Source organism: Equus asinus, chromosome 15, assembly GCF_041296235.1.
Source record: "Equus asinus isolate D_3611 breed Donkey chromosome 15, EquAss-T2T_v2, whole genome shotgun sequence".
Classification (NCBI taxonomy): Eukaryota; Metazoa; Chordata; class Mammalia; order Perissodactyla; family Equidae; genus Equus; species Equus asinus.
Window position 1 is genome coordinate 20,403,232 of NC_091804.1, and position 24,309 is coordinate 20,427,540.

The following is a 24,309-nucleotide window of genomic DNA, read 5'->3' on the forward strand; positions in this document are numbered from 1 at the left end:
CCAGTACCAGACCAAGAAATATCATGTGACCATTGCCCCAGAAGCCCCCTCGAGCCCTCTCCTTGTCACTGCCCTTCCCGAAGGTAGCTACTGTCCCAACCAGATTTTTGAACACTACTGCCTTTTCCGTGCATGAGGAACTGCTTCTGGGGACCCTGTCTCCCCGGCATCTCCTGGGGATACCTTGCCTAGAAATGCCATGCTCTCAGATAATGGGGAAAGGGAGCCAAGGGCTGTGTTCCCTCCACCCAACCCAGGATGCCGCCTTGAGGTTCACTAGCAGGCAGCGGAGTTTCCTCCCTCCTGTTTCAGAGCTACTCTAGGAGGCCCAGGCCCTGCCCCCATCTCCCCAGCTGGCCCTCCCCAGAGCTTTATTAGTTAAGCTTCCCAGTAGCAGCAGGAGGCCTCTCTTACAAAAACACTTGGAGAAGCCACATAAACAGTCCAGGCTAATGGGGCCTCAAGGACCCTCTCCTCAGCCAGCACTGTGCCCAGGGGCCTTCCTCCTCCCTGCTTGCCTCCCGACAAGGCTTCCCCGGGGAGCAGCAGGGAGGGGGGTGGTGGCAGCAGGAGGAGGCAGGGCCTGGTGGGAGTCCTTGGCAACCTCTTGGCCAAGGGACATGGTGCAAGTGACCCAGCTCTTCTTACCTGCACATGATCTCGTGGGTGAGCAGCACTCGGCACATTTCGGGGTTCTTGTCCTGCCCCTCATAGATGATGGCCTGGGGAGGGGGAAGTTCACAGCTCGGGGGAAGTTCACAGCTCAGGGCAAGACGGCTTCTCTTAAGTCCAAGTGTAAGGGGAAGAGATGGGCCCTGCCCCCAGGGAAGATCAGGCCCTCCAACTTGCTTTGGGGCGCCCAGGAGTGCAAAGCAGGAGCTGGGAGACTGGCTCCCCAAACCAGGACCAGCACCAGGGTGGGCAAGAGTGGCATGAGGTCTACAGATTCTGTTTGTCCACAGGCAGCTCTTTCCACATCCAGCTTTGCTTGGGGCCAGGGAGGCCCCCAGAACACAAGGACCAAGGCCAGGCTGCCAGCGGGGTAGCACACTTCTGTCTCCACTGTTCCCATGCCCCTAGTGCACCTCTGCCTCCTGCTCACAAGCATTGTCCCTCTAGGCTATCCCCGTCAGCTAATCAGCCTCTCTCCCCATCCCTCACCTCCCCAGCCCAGGCCAGCTTCTCTCCCTTGGACTGTTGGATTAGCCTCTCCACCAGTCCCCCAGCCTCCACTCTGCCCTGAAGCAAGGAGGGAGCTTCCTAAACTGCAAATCTGGCTTCCCTTTTGATAACCCCCTGGGCCTCCCAGCCATCCCTCATTCGTGGGGTCCCTCTCTCTCTGGACTTCCTCCCGCCCCTTCCACACTTGTCCCCCACACAATCCCACTTTCCCACTGCCTGGTCTTCCTCCCACACCACGGCGACCACAGGCTTTCTAGAAACAACCCATTTCTTCTTCTGCCCTGGGATTGGGTAGAGGCTGCCGGAAGACCTTGCGTGGGTGGGAAAGCCCAAGTCCCCACCTTGCATTCGGGCTGCTGATGGGCCCATTTGAGAGCCAGCCCCCTCCTTCCCAGCAAGTACAACTTATCTGAAAAGCCCTGAGATGGGGCCCTGCCTCTGCAGAATCCATTAGGGCTTATTCAGCTTTCAGTCTCCCTGAGCACCTTACACTGGCCTCTGAGCCTCCTTCCTGTGACCTTCCACATCAGCAAGGTGTGGGGGTCTGCATTAGAAGCTCTTGGGCCCCCTTCCCCCGCCCCCGCCAGTCCCCTTGACTGGACCCGTGCACCCATCCCCCAGCTGCAGTTAGTGATGGCTGCTAAGGACTTTCTCTTGAGTATTGCTCTCAGCAGATAGGAGCCGCCTCCCTTGAAAATGTCCGGAAGGTTATATTCTCCCCTTGGGAGTGATCCCCAGCCACAGACTGACTGATACGAGGTATAGAATCCTGGCCTCCTTGCCTCAAGGTGGGACAGCTCTAACACCATTCCTTCTCCAGAGCTCCCTATGGATCAGGCTGAGGTTAGGCTCCAACTGAGACCCCATCCTTACTGAGCATGCCCTGCCCTGTCCCACTTCCCTCCCTCCCCTTCTCCTGAGGCCCCTCTCCCTGTCTGCCCAATAAACCTCATGCACCTAAATCCCCATCTAGGCTGGGCGTCTAGGAAACTCGACCTAAGACAGGGTCTTTATACAAATATTTTCCTTTTTTAGACCAGAGGGCAAGTGTCACACATCCTCTTGTGGTAGGCGGGGTGAGAACTGGGGGAGCTAGTGGACCAGTGGGGATGATGGCACCAGGAAGACAAGGGCAGGGGCAAGGATGCTAGCTCAGACCATGGAGCGGACAGGCCTGAGCATGCCCTGGACTGGCTTACCTGCTTGGACATGGAGTCGATGAGCCGCACATACAGGTCCTGCTCTGTCCGAAGTCCTAAAGGTGGGAAAGTGGAGAGGGCTGGTTGTATGGGGAGCACATGTGGCCTCTGATGACTGGACCACACTCCACATCTTCTCCTCTGGAGCCAGGGGTCTCCTCAGCTCTGATAGTGGGGCTTTACGTCACATGGTGCTGTGGTGCCCAGTGGGCAGTGGGCTTCACTCACCATTGTTATACACCAGCCGGAGGCGGTAATGGATCCCATTGTTGGTCTTTTCAGCCCCAGGCTCCTGCAGGGACAAAATGGGGAGGATGCTTGGTGTTCCCAGGGATCCTCCAGCCACCCCCGCCCAACACTCCTCCCTAACCCCACCCTCTCTCCTTCCATCCCATCCATTCCCCTCCCCCCTTCTCCACTCCTCCACCATCTATCCACTCATCTGCCCCAGTGGGAGGGGGGGGTCCCTGAAGCCCTCCTGCCCCACCCCAGGCTCCATCCCAGCGAGCCCACGGGCCTCTCACTCGGTCTTTTTCCACAAAGTCGATGAAGGCTGTGCGTTCCACCTCCACAGGCTGCCCCTGCCGGTCGTACATGGCCAGTACGAAGTGGAAGAAGTTGGATTTCCTGAGGTTGGAGGGGGGCTGCTTCTCAAAATGTGCTCGTGCCAGGCCTATGCCACTGTGGGGAGGAAAGGAGCTGGAAAACCACCAACGTGCCTTCCGGCGAGAAAGACCCCATCGCCTCTGACCAGGAAGGTGGGCTGGACAGGACTTGGCTCTGACATGTCAAGAGTTTGGGCAACAAATCAAATTAGATGGGCCCATTCCATCCTTGTCAGGGCCATCTCAGTTCCAGACAGAGGCCTCCTGGGACCAAGGTCACCCCAGTCTGCTCCCTTGGGAACAAGTGGCACAGCAGGTGGAAACAGAGGCATCCCTGCCAGGATCCCTCCCAGCTTTTCCCCAGGCCCCACATTTTGAAAGGCCGAGCTCCAAAATCAAATGTACAAACAGCCCATCTTACTGACCAGAGGCTCCTGTGACTGCCCTTTAGGGCATCAAGAGGCAACTGGGAGGGTCTGGAGCAAATATCTCGCTGTATGCAGCGCATGGCTGTGTACACGAGCCTGTGGTGTTGCCTGGGAGATGACGATGCCCAACAGACTCTCTGAGACATCAAACTGGCTCAGGGCCACTAGTCTGCTCAGCCTGGACCCTGGGCCATGGCTGAAGGCAGGGGATGCCCTCTCTAAGTAGAGGGATCTGCCTCTACACTTTGGGAAAGACAGCCACTAGCTCCCCTGAGCAGGAGGACCTTCTGGTCTGGCCTTGCCCAGGGCTTTCTCCTGGCTCATCAGAAACAATTCCCAGAAGCAAGGCCAGGGCAAGAGCAGGAGGAGAAGAGCCAAGGCCCTATTCACCAAATCTTTCCTGACCCTCAGTGATACACCAAGCGCTGGACACAAGGCACCTAGTGGGGCCGGAGTCAAATATCTGGAAATGGAGGGAAGACACATACAGAGAGCTGTAACACAAGACGAAGTGGTGGGAGCCCCCGAAAGATATTACTACAGAAAAAACTATAGAAGCAAAGGAAGAAGAAATGAATTCTTTCTGTGAGAGATGAGGGGAAGACCTCATGGAGGTGGTGGCTTTTTCCCCAGTCCTTGAGGAATGGATAGGAGCTCAGCAGGTGTGAGCAGGCAAAGGGCAGAACAAACAGCATAAGAAATAGCTGTAGGTGTGACCTACAGCTGGACCACAGATTTCAAAAAGGGAAGTGAGGAGAGAAAAGGTTGCATGTGAAGTATCAGACTATACAGGGACACAAAAACCAAAGTTTAGACCGTCTTCCCTGGGTCAAGTTCCTCCAAAGTGTGTCCCTTAGATCTCTCATAGCCCCACATCCTCCCTCTACAGTAAAGTGCTATGGCCACAATTGCTAGGAAATGCGACTTCCTAGCACCCATGAGTGTATGAGCGGGGCCCTGAGACACCCTCCAGGAGTGGACTCTGCTTGACCTTGCTCAGGCAAGTGTTCCCCATGTGTGGTAGCCAGCCTCCAAGATGGTCCCCGGGATCCCTGCCTCCTGGCATTCATGCCCTTGAGTAGTCTCTTCCCATAATGTACGAGGGTTGATCTATGTAGTCAATAGAATATGGCAAAAGCAATAGCATATCATTTCCAAGATTAGGTCATAGAAGACATTGTGGCTTCTGCCTCGTTGTCTCTCATGGAAGCTGGCTGCCATGTTGTGAGAACACTCAAGCAGCCCTATGGAAGGACCACATGGAGAAGAACTGAGGCCTCCTGCCAATAGCCAGCACTAATTTGCCAGCTGTGGGAGTGTGCCACCTTGGAAGAAGCTCCACCAGCCCCAGTCAAGCCTTCAGATGACTGCAGCCATGGCTATCATCTTGATTGTAGCCTCATAAGAAACCCTGAGCCAGAACCACCCAGTGGTGCTGCTCCGTGACTTCTGACTCTCAGAAACTGTATGAGATAATGAATGTCTGTTGTTTTACACTGCTGAGTTTGGGGGTAATTTTTATGTGGCAGCACATAACTAACACCCCATGCTTACTTGATTACAGAGCTCTTTTGTTGAGGGACATAGTTTGGGAAACAGGACTAAAGGCCAGCAGAAGGTTCTGAAGCCAGGCAGGGGTTAGAAGATGCTGCAGGCGGGGAGGACATAGGGTGGTGAAAAAGTGGGAGGCTGTTGCAGCGATGCAGAGAGGATGAGGATGTTGGAACTGCCTTGAGAGCCATTCAGGCCAGAGTCCCATCATGGACGTGCCACTGTGACAATATCTGCCATATTCATTACTACTTAATAGTTTTCTTCGTATAATTTTACATCAATTGACACTTGTTTCATGTGAACCTATAATATCTGGGATGTCATGGGCTTGAAAGGCTTGTTGTGTTTTTACTCATACAGATTACAGTAAATATATAAACAATAAAATGAAAATTGTTCCTTCTCCTGAAAGTCTGCTTCGGATCCTCAGTGGTGTATGTGAAATGCTGATCTCAGAGGCACAAGTGATGGGTCTTGCTTGTCCCTGATCACGATGAGGAGAGGGGCCACCAACACCTTCTCTTTCCCACCAAAGGTTCTTTCTACACATGTTCCCTTCTCCAGGGACATCCATCCTCCGTCCATCCTTCCTCCTCTTCCGTCCCTGTCAGGTTACAGTCCTTTCAAGTCCAGGCCTTGACCCTCCCGCTTCCCATTTGCTGAGACAGGGAGGCCTGAAGAGGGCTTTGATCACAGCAGGTCCCTGATTACTGTTGATGAATATGCTAATGAGGCAGCAACTTTGACTCCTCCCTCCTGCCCCCAGGATCAGCTTAGAGGGGAAGAGAAACTCTCAGGGACTACTCAACATACCCTTTCTACACACGTGCCCGCACTTTCAGGCCAAGAGTCCATCAATGCTGCTGAGCTTCCTCTCTCACCCATCCCTCTTGGCAAATATCAGTCAGTCCTGGGTCCCGGCTGCCTGCTGTTCCCACCAGGCTCCTGAGGACCAGACCTGGGAAGTCTGGCCTAATCCCCAGGTCAAGCTCCCTTCACAGGGCTTGCCCTCCACACTGGAGGGGATTTCCAGGGAGAGAGGTCAGGGGATCCAGGGAGGGGAAAGGTAGCAGGCACCCCTGCCTGGGTCTGTGGACCAGTATCCAGTGCTGCCAGCTGAGGGGCATGGAGGGGTCACACTGCCTCCCAGGCCTGTGCCCTACTCTGCAGTGGGGTCAGGCTCATTTCCACTTCCCCTGAGGCAGCTCAGCATCACCTTCCTTCCCCACCTTGCTTAGTGGGTCTGAGGCACAATCATCCTCCTGGGCTCACACCCATCCAAGCAAAGCAATGGGACAGAGGTGGCTAGTTTATGGCTCTGGAACAAGATCGCTATCATGAACAACAGAACAATATGAGTGACAGCCCCAGCCCCCTGCAGACCAGGAGAGGATTGCAGAATGGCCAAGACCCCTGCTGGGCACACCAGGGCTGCTCCTGGTCTGTGAATGTCTCCAGTTTACCCAGTTCATACCCCTGCCGGACATGTGAGAAGAGCAAGGTGAACTGAGAAAAGCTTCAGCTTTAAAGACGTTCTAGTATTTCCCGTGAACAAGAGACAGAGGATGACAGAAGGATCAGCACATCAGCAAGAGCCCAGAGGCGGGTCCTTCTCCTGGTTCCCCCAGACACCTACCCTCAATGTGCAGTAGGTGACCAGTGACATCCCTGGATGGAACTGCAAGCCCCAAAGGGGGAGTCCTGAGGGGGGGAGAGGAGACTTTTGCTCTTCTCCCCTTGGGAACAGCTGATGCTCTTGTAATGAGTAAACAAACCCAGATTAAAGAACAGAAAGAAAGAAACATAGAGATCTGCTCAAACTACTCAGGAGGTAGACACAGAGGGTCCCCAGAGGTCTGGGAGCCCCTGCTGGGCGCACCTGGGTGCGCATGTATGGGATGCAGGAGGGAGGTGGGGCACTGTCCTGCTCTCACACTAGCTTAGAGACTGAGAGGTGCAGATGAAGGCCAACGTGTCTGATTCTGCGGTCTCCAAAGTGGGGTTGCCCAAGACGACCACTGGGGTGTGGGGAGAAACTGCGAAGATGTCTACTGATATGAATCCTTTATCTAAAAGAAAGAAGGGAAGCAAGATGAGAGCCCCTGAAGTCTGGAGAGGCAAGGGTTTTATTTGGATTTCCCCAGAAACAGACCCAGAGACAAAGATTCAAATGCAAACAGCTTATGTGGGAGGTGATTCCAGGAAACACTAGTGGGGATGGGAAGGGAGAGAGAAGGAAAAAGGAAAGGCAATCCATGAAGGGTGCATTATCAACAAGTTACCACCGTGGGCAACGGCAGCTCAGTCCCACGGGGAGCTCTGGAAAGAGTCTAGGACATGTGCTTCAGAGTGATCCCCACAGAGGGCTGGGGAGGGAGCTGGGGTATCCGTCCACCAGCTCCGGTCAGTCATTGGTTCAGGGAGTGACTTCTGGGGCTTCATTTCTCAGGTACTTCTGGCCTGTGTGCAAGTGGGCAGAGCAGGCTCTGGCAGCCTAAGAAAGTCTTAGGAAGCAGATGCCGGCAGGGGAAGCAGGCCCTTGGAGCCCTGAGGGGATAAGGGCGGGGCACCAACTCCCAGCCATCCAGAGGCCTGTGGTGTGATGGAAGCCAGCACAGCTGCAGCCCAGGGCCTGAGTGCAGCTTGGCAGATATACATAAGAACTGCCTCACCTGGTACACGGATTGCTGGAGCCTATAATTCAGAAACATCTCATTCACTTAGCATCATTAGTGCAAAAAGTATGCTACATAAGCGCCTTTTTCAGATAAATGCAGCTGAGAGATGAAAACAGCCACATTAACCACTTTTGTAAGACTCCAAAATGAATTACACATCTCTTCGCTTTCTTAAAAAGATTGTTTTCAACAAAATGTTCAAAATACTTTCCTATCAACTCCGGAGTGTGATAAGGCGGTGAAGCATTTGCTCCTGTACCAAAGAACCCGGATGTGGGAGGAGAAAGTGCTCATTTTCATATTTCCACCATGGCTCACTCGCCCCCTTCCCACCTTTTGTTCTGAAATAGCCCAAAAGTTCAATGAGACTGTGACAGAAAAGCTTCGGTTTGCACAGCTACCTTTTTGGTTGGGGGACACCTGCCTTGTAACAAACATGGGTGTGCAAGGGCCTCCTGAGGACTGTGCTGGGAATCCAGGTGAAAGATGACACCAAGGACACCCTGACCTTCACAGCTTGGGCTGTTCAGGTGGCCTGTGCTCCAGAGAACAGAGGGATGCATGTGGGGACATGCTGGGGCTGCAGAGTTGTCTGGCTGCTATTGCTGGGGCCACCCAGTGGGTCCCTGAAGATGCTCCTTTGCGAGGCTGAGCAGGATGCCCCAGGGCCCTTCTCGTGGGAACCCCTGGACCCTACCACTGCTGTCTATTGGACACAACGCCTCCCTCATGGTCTCTGCTCTCTACTCAGAAGCCCACTTGTAGCTCCTTACATCCTTGACTACACGCTTATTATAAATACGAGCAATTTCAAACAAGCATGCCAAATGCCACAGAGGACAGTAGCCGAGGCCAGAGCTTTGGCCTCCCCCAGAGGCACCCCCAGGGCTTCTACTTCCCCTTGCCCCCCACCAAATCCTAACTTTTGCCCATCTTGACACCCCAAGGTTCTGAGCAGTGCCTTGGCTTGGGCCTGAACGGTCTTGGAGGCTGAGATGCTGGGGAAATGGGGACAAGCCCTGAGGTCATCAGCAATGGGAGAAGCTCCTTGTTGACCCTCCCAGGAGGTGAAAAGAGCAAAAATTGTGTCTGCTGCATCTCACCCCTGTCTCAGATTTTCCTAAAGTCTCTGCTAAATCCAGCTCTTCTTTTCCCCATGCAGGCATGGCTGCATCAGTCTCCTCTTCCTTTCCTCTGCCTCCAGTCTTCCCACTGGCCCCCGTTCTCCCTGCGGGCATCCCCTTGGCCCCCGGGACTGCTGATCATCATCAAGCTGGGCCTGGCATTCCTGGCCCCAGTCAAGATCTATTGGCCTAGGCTGCCCCAGCCTGACATGCCCAGAGCCTGGCTGTGCCAGAGACCAGGAAAGATAAAAGCAGCATCTCACGGGGGCACACCCATCTCAACAATGCAGCTGCCCAGAACTGGTGTCCAGAGGGGGCTGTCAGAGAGGAGGCTTTGGGGCTGCTTCATATCCTGATCCCACGGCCCCAGCAGCGACTCTGCTCATCTGCCCCACAAAATTGTCTCAGCCACCAAAACGTGTGTGTGTGGGGTCTCACTAGCCAGCTCTCCCACTCTTCCTCTTGCCCTCAATTCTACCTACAGACTGCCCACCCTGCTTCTCTCTGCCTACCCCCTCGCCACCCACCCACAGGCCTGCCTGCCAGGTCCCAGGCTGAGGAGCAGCTATTAATTATTAAAGCAAACAAAAGCATTTCCTAGCAGGGAGGCGAGCCTGCAGCTGCTTACAGGAAAGGCAGCCCCAGCTGGCTTCCCTCTCAAGGCCCTGTTAGTGCACTGGGACCAGCTCAAGGGGGAGGGCTGGCCTGGGTCCTCCAGGGGTCTCCCTAGGCTGGGAATCCCACCAGTAGGAGACGAGAGCTGCTTCTGGGCTGAGCACCCTAGCAAGAGGACATGGGTCCACAGGGAGGTCCGGGGAAGGTGGGCTGGGGCTGGGATATGGGTCTCAGAGATAAAGTCCTGCTGGCCAGGTAGGGACAGTCACAGCTTGGCCAGGGGCTCTGTGTAGAGTTCCCTACTGGGGAGACCCAGCCAGCCTTTGCACCAGCCTCCCGTTCCCTGGTGCCTTCAGTGTAAGGGTATGCAGCCCCTCTTTTCTACCTACTCCTTCTTTTGCTCAGAACTTTCCTTCCTGTTGGCAGAACCTCCCTCACTGATCTGAGCAGGCCCTGGGCCTTCTCCTCCTCCTCCACCTTCTGTAAAACCTTGGCATGGTAAAGCTGGGGAGCAGCAGCTGCTCAGTACCTGGTTCCTGGGGTGGGGTAGGCCCTGGAGCCCACCAACGTGGAAAGGGGAGCCCAACAGACAGGGATTCAGAAACCTTCTGACATGCACTCCTGCTTCCCTGAGCAGCCACTCATTGCCCCTCTACTGACTGCTCGAGTTTGTCCTGGTGCTGTGGTAACAAGGATGAATAAGCTATCATCCTTGCCTTAAAGGAAGGCACAGGCTGGCAGGGCAAGGAAGCTCGGGACAGGCAAGGCTCAGCTGACTCTGGCCTGTGGCAAGCATCCTTGGACAGCACTACAAACCATTCCCCTGGACAGGGTGGGAGGGCACAGAGAGAGACAGTGCTGGGTGGGGTGGGTCCCGGGGGCTGCAAGACTTTATTCAGTGGGTGTGTGGGTGCTGGGAGTAGAAGAACTGTTTCAAGAGAAACAACTAATTCTCCAACATTGCTGGATGTCAAATATCATACAGAGGCTGGAAGGAAGTTCTGGGTCTGACTGTCATGGGCCTTGAATGCCGAATATCCGGGAGGAAATGGGGGTCACTGAAGTTTTTAATCGGTGAGGGATAGGATCAGAGAAGAGTTCTTTGGAAATATTGCTGTGGTCCCAGTGCATGGCAGATGGTTTTGGGGAGTGCCCAGAGGCTGGGGCTGGGGCAGTGGGGCTAGGAGGCTGAGGTGGTCACCTTGTGTAGGTTAACCTTCAAGCCAGGAAGGAAAGTGGTGGAGGGTAAGGGTGTGTCACTGTTAAAGGTTGGCCATGGGCACTGAGATTAGGAGTAGGACTCAAAGGGAACATCCAGAAGCCTTGACCACCCGGTAGCTGTGGGGCAAAGGCAAGTAAGGCATCAAAGACAACTGCCTTGGGTGGGGGTGCTCCTGGGTAAGTTTCTCACACATGAGAGGGAGAGAAACCAGGCAGAGGATGAAGAGAGAGGTGGGGACAGGAAAGGCATTTTTGTTTTGGGAGGGGAAGACGTGAGCAGAGAACTGACTGAGGATCAAGATACAAATGGGAGAGATGATGGGCCTCCTCGGCAAGAATGAGGAAAAAGGATTAGCCTGCTCACCTCTGGAAGGAGGCAGCCCAGAGCCAACCAAACGGGGGGTGGGGGTTCCCAGCCTGTGTCCTGAGATGGAGAAGTCTCCAGACTTGGAGATAAGCAGCCCAGGCCTGAAGAAATGCTCCTCTTCCAACTGGAGAAGCCTTCTGAGTTCCAGTGATGTGGCCCTGGGGACTCAGACTGGACACCCCAGCCCCACTCAAGATCCCCTGCATGTGGATCCCACAACACTGCTGGTGGCCCGATCCTCTGGGAGGAGCTTCATCCCCACACTTTCTGCACCCACACAGGCGACAAGGACACTGCCTCATTCACATCTGCTTCCGCCTCATCAAATCTGCTGGCTTGGGGCAGGGACACAGGGGAGGGTCGGAGACAAATAAGAACCTTAAATCCCAGAGGCCCCACTGGAACTCCCCACCCAACCTTACAAGGAGCTCTCACCACTGTGGTAGAGAAAAAGATGGGGTGCGTTAAGAAATTACCCATCTCAAGTTAAATTAAAAAAATGAACCAACATAAAAACAGGCAGGATAGAGAACAGTATGCATAGCACAAGAAAAAACATGTTAACGGGAAGAAAGATGGAAGGAAATACACTAAAATGTTGACAGTAGTTGTATTAGAGAGGTGGAGTTTTGTTTTCTATTTTCCAATTTTCCTGGAATATAGTTACTTTATGAGTAAAACTTATGTAGGTTGATTCACAGGCAAGACCCCTTCTCTTCCTGAAGAGGTGAGCTGCAGCGAGAGCCCCCAGTGCTCCCTCCTGACAGTCATGGAAGGACAGGACCTCGAAAACACCAGTTCAGTTTGCATGTGAAACAAGGTATGTGTTTGTTAAGGGGTGAGATTGGGGTTGGACTATGAGTGGTGTCCCCTGAACAGGACTGAGGATGTGAATGTGTGACCCGGGTGCCACACCTGGTCTGCCCTGGCATCCGGCCACTAGAATCCCTTCAGGCTGCTAGACAAGCAGCTGCTCAGACCTCTGGGAAGCTCAGCTCCCACTGCCCCAGCTGTCTGCAGAGGCAGCACCTCCCTAGTCCCAACCACTGAGAACTCCTGGGAGGATGTCTCAACCTCCCCCCCCATGCTCACAACTTGGGGATCAAAAAGCCTGGGGCCCAGGTGTTGTGGGGGGCAGATCAACAAACCTTTAAACTTCGTTTCCAAATCTGAGAGTCCACCCCCCACGAGCCCCCTCCCCAGACTCCTTTAAAGGAACCAGAGGAGATGGGCGTGGATGCTGGGTTCCCAGGAAGCCCTGCTTCCCACAGGACCCACCAGAGAAACACCTTGAGGAGGGGCGGAACCTGAAGGGCCCTGCCCATTCTCAGCCCCAATCATTCCAGCCAAGCCGACTGCCCACCTCTTCTCTTTCCCACTCTTCAGCCCCCAGCCGCTTCACTTCCCCAGCTTTGCACACCCCCATCCTCCAACTCTGAGGGGCGTGGGAAAGCAGAAAGGGGGCTGGCTTTCGTGCCTTTCCTGGCAGAGAGCCGCGGAATTGGACAAGGAGAGGTACGGGGACTGCCCAGGAAGGAGGGGTTGGCCCTCCCTTGACGGCTGGTGCCTGTGGGACATGGCTCAGGGACTTCGGCAGCCAGGATGCCTCCTCCTCTAGAGCCATGGACGGCCGAGCCCGTGAGCTACAGCGAGAAATCAGAGCCCGGACAGTCCTGACTGGAGACAGAAGCCCCGCCCCGGCCCGCCCCATATCCTCAGGGGGAAGCACAGGCGCTCGGGGCAGGGCGGGCGGGAGAGCTTGCCGGGACTGTCCAGAGTTAGGGCTCCCTCTACCCCTCGCCCCAGCAGCTCAGCAAGAGGAGGGAAGGCGGCGCGGAGCCGTCCAACCCGAGCGCGCCGGGTCCGGTCCGAGCGCTTACCTCTGCGCCGCGGTGCTGGCGTCCAGGATGCCCGCTCCCTGCATCCAGGAGCGCACCGAGCCCAGACCGGCGGGCAGCAGCGGCTCCTCCTTCAGGTTGAGCCCGCCGCGGGGCAGAGCGTCCTGCGCAGGGAACATAAGGGCGCGCAGTCGGTGGGCGCCCTCCCCGCCGGGGATCCGGTACCACTGAGGCTGCGGGCGTCTCAGCTCCGCGGGACCCGACGGCACCGGGCGCCTCCAGGAGCGCCGCGCACTCCGCGTCCCGGCAGCTCAGTGCGCGCTAGCCTCTTGGGCGCTCCCTCGGAGAAAGCGGGTCCGCGAGCGCCGGCTGTCCCCTCCCCTCCCGGGGCGCGGGGCGGGGAGATGGAGGGATTCCCCCGCGGCCTGAGCGCCAGCGGGCGGACTGCGAGCTGGGCGGGGAGGGCGGGAGCGGAGCCGGCTCCCGGTCCGCGCGGAGGCGCCCCAGAGGCGCGCTCTGGCGGCTGCCCAGGGCCGCGGTCGTCGGAGGGGGGGCCCGAGCGCCCCGGGAGCTGCCTCCGGCAAGGCGGGGGCGCGGGGCTGCCCGCCCTTTCCCCCTCGCCGCCCCCACCTCCCGCCCGCCCGCGGCGCCGGCGCGGGGCGCTGATTACCATCCGGGAGGCGGAGGCGGCGGGCGCGGAGCTCGGCGGCGGCGGCGGCGGCGACAGGGGCGGCAGCGGCGGTAGGAGCAGCAGCAGCCGCGCGTCCCGGGGAAAGGCAGGGGCAGCGCCGGGCCAGCAGACGCCGCCGCCGCCAGCGCCCCGCGTGCCCCGGCGCCCCGGCCCTGCCGCAGCCCCGGGCGGCAGCACCTGGAGCAGCAGCAGCAGCAGCCCGGCCGACTCCCCCCGGGGCCCGGTTCCCGCGCCGCCCCGCCGCGGCCGCCGCCGACCGCCGCTCCCCGGGGCCTGGCCGCGGGCCCGGGCCATCCCGCCGCCGCCGCCGCTCCCGGGGGAGCGGGAGCCGAAGGGAGGGAGCGCGGGCGGGAGGAGGGATGGCGGGAGCGGGCGGGCCCAGGGGACTGGGGGCCGGGGGAGGCGGGGGCGGGGCGGCGCGGCCGGCCGAGGGGCGGCCAGGGACGTGACATCATCGGGGGAGGAGCGGCCGGGCCCGGGCCGCCGCGGCGGGGCGGACCCTGGCGAGTCGGTCGCTGGGGCTGGGGGCTGCGGCCTGAGTGAGGCCGCGGGAAGGAACAGGAGGGACCAGCGGGGCCGGGGAGGCCTGGGCCGGGAGCAGACGGGGATGCGCAGCGGGGGAGCCCGGCTAAAGCTCAGAAACCTCCACCGCCTCCGGGTCGCCACAGGACGAAGCTCCGGCTTCTTCTCGGCCTCATCTCCCTCTCCCATGTACCCGCCGTCCTCTCCCCGCCGACGCCCTGTTCCCGCAATTGCTGCTCATTTTGCAAGCTTTTACTCTTGATGTTCTTTGCTCGCCCCGGCGGCCCTCCCGCATTTCTCCTGGCGATCTTGACCTCGGTTTAACCTCAGCCTAGGACTCACACCTCTCTCTCTCTTAGACTGGGCCCAGGACTTGCTGAGCCCCGTCGCTGCATCCCCCATCCCTAGTCCTCGTCTCTACGTTGCCTAAACCGAAAGCATTTTCGTTTCCAACCTGTGCCTTTCAGAAACCTCTTAAGTTTTGATTGCAAGTTGCATACTTAAGGCTTGGAGTTAGGACTCAGCCCAACTCACTTCCTCTTTCTCCCTAGCCAGAGAATCTTCCCTCTCAGATTTCATTCCTCTTTTGTTAGTTCCTGGCACAGAAATTATCTGGCCCTTGACCTCGGGGGGCAGAACCATTTCTGCCCCTCTCCCCACATTCTGGCTTGGTGTGTCCTGGCCAGACTTTGAACAAGCCCACAATGAGTGCAGCACTTTCCTGCAGAACAGCATAGGGGTGGCCTGCCCTGCCTGCTGTTCACCCTGACTCCCGTCCTCTTTCAGGGGGCCTCCAAGTATGCAGTTAGTGGTCCACACCACATGGATCCAGATGAGGGGTCCCAGGGGTGCTGCTGGGCCAGAGGTCCCCCTACTCCTCTCTGGACTTTTGTTACCATCCCTCCCTCTCCATGCCCAGCTCCCCATCACCTGGAGGAGCTGTCACTCCCACCCAGACTTCTTAAGGTCTCAGCTTTTACCCCAGGTGAGATTATCAGAGGTACGTCTCTTTTCAACATGAATTCTTATGCCAGTTTCTTTCTCCATCTCTTATCTGACTCTCTAAATCCTTGCTCCTCCCAGTGTGGTCCTGGGACCAGCAGCATCATCATTATGCGGGAGCTTGTTAGAAATGCAGAATCTTAGGCCCTGCCCAGACCTGCTGAATCAGAAACTATCTTTTAACGGGATCCCGGGATCCCAGGTGATTTGTGTCACTTTACATTTGAGAAGCATTGCTCTAGAGAAACTCCCCAGAGCTGCTCCATACTTGTTCCACCCCTCTCTCCAGCCTCAAACGTTCCTCTGACTCTCTCAATTTCCAGCAGACACCCTACCTCTTACTTTATGGAGAGGACACAGGGAATCTTGGCAGAATCCTGCTGTCTCTCTCTGCCATCCGTGTTGATCCTTTCTTGGTCTCTTCTCTCCTTGCAGCCTGGAGAAGCACGTGGACTCAGGCCCTCTTTGCTCAGTCCCATCTTCTGCACCTCCTGGTGTTGCCCCATCTGATCTGTGCAGTGGCTTGATCCTCTGTGTTTCCTCTACTCAGACCTCCTCATTCTTAAAAGAACACTTCCCTTGTCCCCACCTCCTCCTCCAACTTGTGCCCCTCCTGTTTCTGAGAAAGTCCACAGGCACACTCCACCAAGGATGTCTTGCCGCCCCCAGCAAGCCACTCCTGAAGCCCCAGTGGTCTGGCTCCCTTCCAGCTCTGAACTGTTTGCTCTTCTCTCGGCCACAGGCCCTCTGAGCCCCCTGCAGCACCGGCCTCTTTGCACTTCCTCCTTCCCCACACACCTGGGAAGGCCATCCTGACCACCTGAGTACACTGTCCTCCTCCTGGCCCTCTGAGTGCCCTCACCTGCTGGACCTTGCTCCTCCTTTTCTCCCCTCAGAGAACTCCTGCTCTTCCACAGTCTCAGAGGCCGTCTTGGGGAAATGATCTCCTAGTGTGGGCCTCCACTGTGCTCTGTCAGTCCTGAACGTCAGCTGCTGAGGACAGAACTGGGCTTGACCCTCGGGGAGGAGGGGAGCTCCTGCCTCCAGGGAGGGTCCCTATCACAAAGAGCTCTGCCCCTGGGCTGGGGGTGGGGCTGCTTCGTCTCCACATGCCCTGGCCCCATTCATACCCATTCCTCACAAATTGGTTCTTCCTCCTGCCTCCCCTGTCTGTCCGTGGCACCTCCTTCTGATGCCCACCAGGCTTGGGGCCGAGGAGTTCATCTCTGACACTGTCCTTGCCCTGCCTGCAGCCACCTCTCTGTCAAGCCTTAAGGATTCTCCCTCCATGTGCTTCTCCCTACTCCAATGCCCACAGTGAGTATCATTAACTGTGAAACTTACTTGCCCTCTGCTAGACTCCACTCGGGCTTGGAGGAGAGGTCTGCCCCAGTCTGATCACAGCCTCCTTAGCTCCCTCCCTGCCCCCAGCTGCCCACCCCCAGCCACCCTCCATCCTCCCGCCATGGTTCTTAAAAGCAGGCCATCACCTGCTTAGAAACTTCCAAATGTCTCTCATCGTTCCCCAAGGAGACATTTAGGGATTCAGTTTAGGGACATTCTAGGCCCTTCAGTGCCTGATCCAAATGTCTCTTGCCAGCCTACCCTCCATTCCCTTGCCGTGAGACTCCGTTGCTTGCCTGACACAGATCTTACTATTTCCCAAATGCCGCTCAGCTCCATGCCTTTGCTCGGGCTGTCCCCTCCAGCTGCAATGCCCTTACTTCTACAACACCTTTCTTCTCTGGGGGGGCAACAGGGTCCACGTTCCTTTTCATGATGCTTGAAGGGCTTTGGCATTGCAATTTTTATGGTTCAAGAAGGCTCCTTCACAAGGTAGATTTGGGGGAGAGGTGCAAGGAATTCACCTGGGGCAGAAAGGGGAGTCAGTCAACCCAGGAAAGTAGCACTAAGCTAAGGCCTGGCTGGACGGGCTCCTGACTTGTGTGGGTTTCTCTTCTATGTTAACCACATGGACTAGAAAGAAACCACCCAGGCTGGTGTTTGCGGCTTCCCAGGGCCCACAGCCCCAGAGAAGGGCTTCTGGGCTAGAGCCTCTGAGCCAAAGGGTGAGGCTTCTGGGGGCTGAGGGCATCACTTGGGCCCAGCAGGTGGAACGACAAGGAGCCAATTCTGGGTCAGCCCTTGGGGTCAGAGGTTAAGTATCTCTGCTTAAGATCCACCAAGACTATTTCTTGGAACTCTATGTGAGTTTTTATTTTGCATTATTTTTCTTGGTTCCTTTGGTAAATTTCTCCTTTCAAACTGCTGCAGTTTCTCCATGATGAAGGGATTTGGGGGCCTGCTGTGGCTGTGCCCACAGAGAACTGGAGGGCTGGTGGTGACACATAGAGGAAGCTGGGTCCAGGCCTACAGAGAATGCTAGTCCCTTCTGGTCCAGGCAGAGGCTCACCCCAGACCACCGCCCCAGAACCTCTGACCTCATCCTTCTCTGTTGGGGACCTTCGTGTTCGCATCCATGGGAAGGGGTCTTGCCATGTGCATGGTGCTGGAGGATAAGCAAAGACTGGAACACAGGCCATGCCGTTATGGGCACCACAGTGTGGTGGTGGGAGACTTGTAAACACTCTGTGTCACTCCAGAGTGACCTGGCTGTTGAAGAAGCAGTGGCAAGTACTGGGACCAGCACAGAAGAAGGGCCTGAGCTTGAGAGGGGGCGAAGGGGGTCTCGAGCAGGAGGATCAGCATATGTGAAGACTAGTAGAGCTGAATGAGTGGGCTTGCTGTGCTTGCTTCCAGGTGGAAGCTTTTAGCACCTGAAGCATCATGCTCCTGTCTCAGATGCCATGCTGAGGAGCTTGGAATTTTTCCTGTAGACCTGGGCTTTAAAATGATATTTTAAAAATCAGCGGAGCTCTTCCCTGTCTCTCACTCTCTCTCTTTCTCTCTCTTTTTTTTTTCTCTAAAAGGGAGTGCCACAGCCTAGAAAACAGACCCAAAGTGGTGCGTTCCCCAAGGATCCCTTTGGCCAGGCTGTGCGTTGGGCCATAGCGCCCCCTGGAGGTCCCAGAGTGTCAGGCAGGCATTCGGATCCTTGTCTTGTGCCCTGGTGGGAATTAAAATATATAGGAAAAATTTAAAAATTAGATCATGCACTGAATGTAGCTGTTCACATAGTTCCATGAAGGAAACAAAAAAGGTGAGGGCCATACCAAAAGGTTTCCTGGTGGGTGTGCCTGCCCCAGCTCAGCCTTCTGCCCTGTTGACTGCTGAGGTCTCTTCAACTGCTTCAAGAAAAACCCTCACTACAGGCATTAGTTTTATCTCAGGATCCATCCCATTCCCCAAAGCTAGGCTGAGTTTATTCAGTCTTGAATAATAACACAATGGGAGCCACTGGGGGGACACTTTGGCAGGACAGTTGAGCTCCCATCTCCAATCTCTGCTACTAGTCATAGAACTTCAAGCAGCAAGATGACGCCAACCTGAAGTGTTGGCTTCAACTTGTCACCCAGGGTCCCAGACTCAGTCAGTTGTGAGTAAGTCTCAAGGGCATCAGTAGGTCTTATTTCAGACAGCCAGGATATAGCCTAAAGCCAGGTTTTTATCCATTAAAATTCTCACAAGTGGGTTTTAGATGATTCTGCTCCTCTTTGATGTCATTGCTAATAATTATAGGAGGCAACAGATGAATCAAAAAGCAATGCCCCTCCCTAACAGAGAGACATTCCATGGCCCACGTACAAACATACACCCTGAAGGGTCACATGTCACTCCAGTTCAAGATTTGGTGTTAAATCTGATTTGCATCATCATTACAATGGTTTGGTCAATCCACATGGACAGTGTCATCAAACAGTTGCAACCTCATTTGCCATACATGAGCCAAGGCCATTCAGTGACAGAAAAAGTACATGCATGTGCACTGGTCAGATTGAAACAAGGTTGTTCTGGATGGTGTGTTTGTATAAGTACTAGGGAGGGGGAGGTTCCATATTCAGGAGCTGCCATTGATGGCAAAGGGTACAACCAAGTAGTCTGGGACTGGCCATGCCCATATAAATTCTGTTTGCATAGCTCATGAACAGGATGACAAACCCAGAGCTGGAGCTGCAGCTGTTTCTTGACTCAGCTGCACTAGGTGATGGTTTTGCTAGGCTGCAGTGCTGGATCCAGAGGACAAAGAGAACGTTAATTGTTCCCCCCTCCCTGCACCTGCTGGCTTCTAAGGTGTCTTCCCACCAGGCCTCCATAGCCACGAAAGCAGCATGTCTCATTCCAGTAGCTATATCTTCATCTTTTCTCCAGTCTTTCCCTACTCATGCCCTGACCTTTTGTCTGGAGGGGCCAGGTGTGAATGGATAAAATTCACAGAGACCCATCCTGTCTCACACCTTGCCCTGTGTGGGTCAACATAGGGGAATTTGGCAAACAGTGTACTCAACCAAATGGTCATTACCTTTATGATCTAGAATCATGCCACTCTATCAAGACAATCCAAGTCTTTAGACAAGAATTCAGTTTGAATACCCTAGGCCTACTTTTGCCAGGGCCTAGGTACTTTTGCCAACACCTGCTACCTAGAGGCTGGCCTGGGCTTGTTGTTAGGAGGGAAAAAAGAATCAGTATGCCCAGAGATAGTCAGAATCCCAAATCTTCAGAATAGGTCTATATAGCCCTCCACCCTTTTTGTCCTGATCATTTCCCAGGAAATGTCTGAGAGGAGATGATCCTTGTCTGGCAATGGCAGCATTCAGTGACCACACCACCTCACTGAGGTATGTGGACCAAAAGGAGATGAGAGAGGTAGTCAGAAATTTTTTGAGTTATTTTTTAGGAGGTCATTCCAGTGCTCAATAACACCAGATGCCTGCCGATGGTAGAGAGCATGGCATGGCCATCGAGTACCTTGACTATTGGCCCATTGTGGGTTGGCTTTTCAACAAAGGGTGCATCATTGTCAGACTATAGATGGTCTGAAAAGACAAAAACTTGACATGGCTTAGTTTCAAGGGCCACAATAGTGTGTCCAGAATTGCCTCATCAGACTAGGACAACACTGTGACGTGAAAATATGCCCACAACAGTGAGGCACCAATGATAGTCCAGAGAGAGGATCAAAAGTCTAATGTAGTCAATTATCCAGGAGCCAATAGGGAGCGATGCCCTGTGCAATGTGGCCTCTTTACTGTAAGAAAAACAGTTCAACTTTTGAGAGGTGTCACAAGTCTGGTATGTAGTGGTGGCTTCTGCATCAGAAGAGTGTCCCTCCCTAACAGAGAGACGTTCCATGGCCCACGTACAAACATACACCCTGAAGGGTCACATGTCACTCAAGTTCAAGATTTGGTGTTAAATCTGACTTGCATCATCATTACAATGGTTTGGTCAATCCACATGGACAGTGTCATCAAACAGTTGCAACCTCTGTTCTTTACTTTGTGCCCAGTCCATGATGATGGATGTGTTGCCGTGTCTGGTGTGATGATGGATCCAAGCAGTGATGGTGGTCATATGGGCGGTGCAGGTTGGATCACCAGCTTGATTCCAATTGGTCTTATTAGAGAAGGACCCTTACCATGGGCATCTCCATGAGTGATCCAGGCTGTCTGATTGGAAGCTGAATCTGTTTCCACAGTTTGTGGCTCCAAAGAATACTTTAATCTGCCAGTCTTGCAGAAAAGATTGCTAGGACATTGGCAAAGCACAAAGGCAGTAAAAATGTAGCCAGTTCATCAGGGGAAGTTTTGCCTGGGACAATTAGCACTGCCTTGAGTTCTGCCCATTGAGTAGAATGACCATGCCTGCTTTTGATTCCGCATAGCTGGCACCGAAATTGAATGTGGACACCATTGGGTGTCAGCTTAGCCGAACCATCAGCAAACCAGGCAGGCACTTAGGGGACCCTCTGTGAGTTGAGGGCCCCATTGAGCTGTCAGTTTTGCTTCAGGTGATGAAGTGAAGAATGGAAGGTCCCTCAAAGGGATTACTGCCACCTTCTCATGTAAAATCTAGATAATGTTAGGGCTAGGCCAGTTGTGCTCTTGAATACAGCATTTCCATTTGACTAGTAAGGCCTTTTGTGCCCTTCCCTTGATAGCCACCAAATCTAAGTTGACCCATCCCAAAATGAGGATGTCAGGTTGGAGAGTCATGGGACCTCTGTGGGTCAGTAACAAATTAGCAGGTTCCTTTTTTAAAAAAAGGAATGTGGTTGGTGACTGTGTCCAACAGGTGGTGCTGTTGTGCTCGAGAATGGCCTCTCAATAAGCTGGGAGCCATTGAGGATTTCTCCGGTTTCCCTTTCTTCTCTTGGAAGCCTATGGGGTTCCTTCTGGACCATCCTAGAGGGTTCAGGAATCATCTCTTTACATGCAGTGGTCTCTGAAATGGTGAATCCCCTCTGACACATATTGGCATTCACAACACAAGCCTGTACAAACATCAATACTGTTATAAATTTCAGCAGTGGAAGCCCCAGTAGTATATTGAATTGGCCCAAAGGGCCCAGCTACTGGGTCGCTTTAATTCCCCTTCCCCACTGCAAACTTTGCTCAAAGCCCATCAATTGAAATTGGGTGACTTTACTTATTTATTTATTTTTTTTACCTTTTGGGAAAACAGACCAAGGAGTTTAGTGTGTGTGGATGAGGAGCTGTCCCAGCTGCAGGAGATCATGCTATTCCAGCATAGGGAGTGCTGGGTGGTGGGGGAGACTAGCCCCCTGGGGGAAGCTAGGAGGCTTTTATTTTCTCTTGGCCTCTGGCTCCAGGGTTGGCATGCCGCTGCTTCCTCCCGGTGTACGTCTAGTGTCAGTCCAGGGGGCACCAGAGCCCAGGGTCATTTTGCCCCCTGCTCCTCACTGCATTCAGCTACCCTGCCTGCTGAAGGGGTAAGATGGTGACATGGGTGCTTGGGTCCAACAGAGTGATAAACGCTTGAGGCCCTTGCCTCCTCCAAGGTCCCAGTATACTCTATTCTTTCATCAAAGCAGCTGAGAGTGGAGTAGTGAGGAAGAGAGCAGGTCTGTGCCAGTAAACAAGACTTTTCATTCACTTTGGGTTTGAGTAGCCCCTTGTGGGGCTCAACCAAATAAACCTGAAATGTTTTTGGTTCACTTAAAGCTCTATTTCAAACATCATGGCTGATACCATTTATTTCAGCTCCAGACTCTTTGATTCAGCAGCCACATTCATACTGCATTTGGGGTGGGGCTGTGGGGCTTTCTGCCCCGTTGTCATAACATCCCTTCCACTTCCTGCACGGAGGAACCAAAGCGCCATTCAAGTGGCTTGTTTCAACCCTGCCTCTCACTGCTTAGTCTCATTAACAGGTAAGACAGTGTGAGACCCTCACCCAGCCATCCTTGCCCTGTCGCCCACCATTTGGGTGAAAGGACTCACTAACATATGCCAGGGAGTCTTTTCATATCCCCTATTCAGCTCCAGGGGTCCTTGTCCTTCCTCTTCCAGAAAGCTATGTCTTTGTCAGCACGCCATCCTCATTGCTAAAACTGTCAGGGTCCAGCCTTAGAATTTACCTTGCTGGTAAGTGAATAGCCTCTTACTCTTTCATGGATGCTGGCCAAGATGAGACTCCTGGGTCAGAGACAAAAGACTTTATTACTCATGGCACAGTAAGCGCATAAACATAATGTTTACATAGTTTTCCTTGCCCCCTAAGTCCCACAGAGGCAATGTGGAGGGCTCCGGTATATACTCAGCACGCAGTGGGTTTGTGTTGCATTTGAGGAACACCGAGCTTGGGAAACCCACCTCTTTTGCAGCAGAAAATAAGCAAGCCTGCTCTTTGTCCTGGGGGGGAGATATCTTTTTTTTTTATTGAGTTAATGATAGGTTACAATCTTGTGAAATTTCAGTTATACATTAATGTTTGTCATTCATGTTGCAGGTGCACCACTTCACCCTTTGTGCCCACCCCCCACCCCACTTTTCCCCTGGTATCCTCTAAACTGTTCTTAGTCCATAATTTTAAATTCCTCATATGAGTGGAGTCATACACAGATTATCCTTCTCTCGCTGGCTTATTTCACTTAACATAATTCCCTCAAGGTCCATCCATGTTATTGCAAATGGAATGATTTTGTTCTGTTTTGCAGCTGAGTAGTATTCCATTGTATATATATATATATATATATATATATATATATATATATATACCACATCTTCTTTATCCATTCGTCTGTTGCTGGGCACTTAGGTTGCTTCCATGTCTTGGCTATTGTAAATAATACTGCAATGAATATTGGGGTGCATAGGACTTTTGGGATTGCTGATTTCAAGCTCTTTGGATAAATACCCAGTAGTGGGATGGCTGGATCGTATGGTAGTTCTATTTTTAATTTTTTGAGGAATCTCCATACTGTTTTCCATAGTGGCTGCACCAGTTTGCATTCCCACCAGCAGTGTATGAGGGTTCCTTTTTCTCCGCAACCTCTCCAACATTTGTTACTATTAGTTTTAGATATTTTTGTCATTCTAACGGGTGTAAGGTGATATCTTAGTGTAGTTTTGATTTGCATTTCTGGGGGGAGATATCTTATTCCTCCAGGTTGCTCACTGCAAACACAAGCCTGAGAAATGGTGTGGGCAAAGAGCAGTTAGGACCGTGCATTCTTATCATACCCAGAAAGAACGTGCGGGGACACTCGGGGCTTGTGGCTGATTGCCTCTCCCAATAGTTCCTCCCTCATGGCCACTTCCAGGTCGTGTCTGCATCTGTCTTTTTTAAAAAATCCTGTTTCTCAGTCCCGATGCCCAAACTGGATGATGGCAAAAGAAGCAAAGACAGGAGAAATCCAAGCTCTTTTAAGAACACAGATGTGAAAGTCTTAAATAGATGTTAGCAGATGAAACAGAGCAGTATACTTCTGGAATAATATATCATAACCAAGCTGACTTTTCTAACATACGAGGATGGCTCAACGTTAGAAATTTTATCAATATATATTAACGTACTCAAGGATAAATTTCATCCATTCAATTAGCAGATACATGTGAGCCAGCGGTTGACAAAAATGACAAAATCCCAGCTTTCTTTGAATTTCTTTGATTCAAGTGAGAGACATAGACAATAAACAAACAAATAAACACATACTATGACATCCACTAGTGACCACTGGTATAATTGAGAAAGTAAAGTTGGGTGAGGTGATAGATTTCAGCAGTTTAACATGGTTTGACTTAAGATATGTGGGACTTTAGTGTTTGATAAAGGTAGAATTTCTTATCTGGAGGAAAGATAAATGATACTGGGGCAATTAGGTAATCTTTAGAAAAAAGAAAGTTAGGTATTTATCTTT

General features: G+C 53.5%; 1 protein-coding gene across 6 annotated transcripts in view; it reads right to left on the bottom strand.

Annotated features, from left to right (window-relative positions):
* The window catches only part of EBF4 (EBF family member 4), a 66,552-nt gene extending 52,638 nt beyond the window's left edge, over positions 1 to 13,914 (bottom strand). For 2 of the 6 annotated variants that reach the window (XR_006513986.2, XM_044748301.2), the window contains exons 1-6: positions 13,482 to 13,914; positions 12,854 to 12,975; positions 2,906 to 3,080; positions 2,610 to 2,673; positions 2,382 to 2,437; positions 649 to 722 (exon numbers count right to left, since the gene is read on the bottom strand). Coding sequence is in view for 5 of the 6 variants with exons in the window: in XM_044748301.2 (XP_044604236.2) it covers positions 649 to 722; positions 2,382 to 2,437; positions 2,610 to 2,673; positions 2,906 to 3,080; positions 12,854 to 12,975; positions 13,482 to 13,796 (806 nt within the window). In the remaining variant the exon portion in view is untranslated. The remainder of the gene's footprint in view (positions 1 to 648; positions 723 to 2,381; positions 2,438 to 2,609; positions 2,674 to 2,905; positions 3,081 to 12,853; positions 12,976 to 13,481) is intronic. The other 4 variants (XM_070485665.1, XM_044748297.2, XM_070485666.1 and 1 more) reach the window with 4 other exon arrangements.
* Positions 13,915 to 24,309: the final 10,395 nt, after the last annotated feature.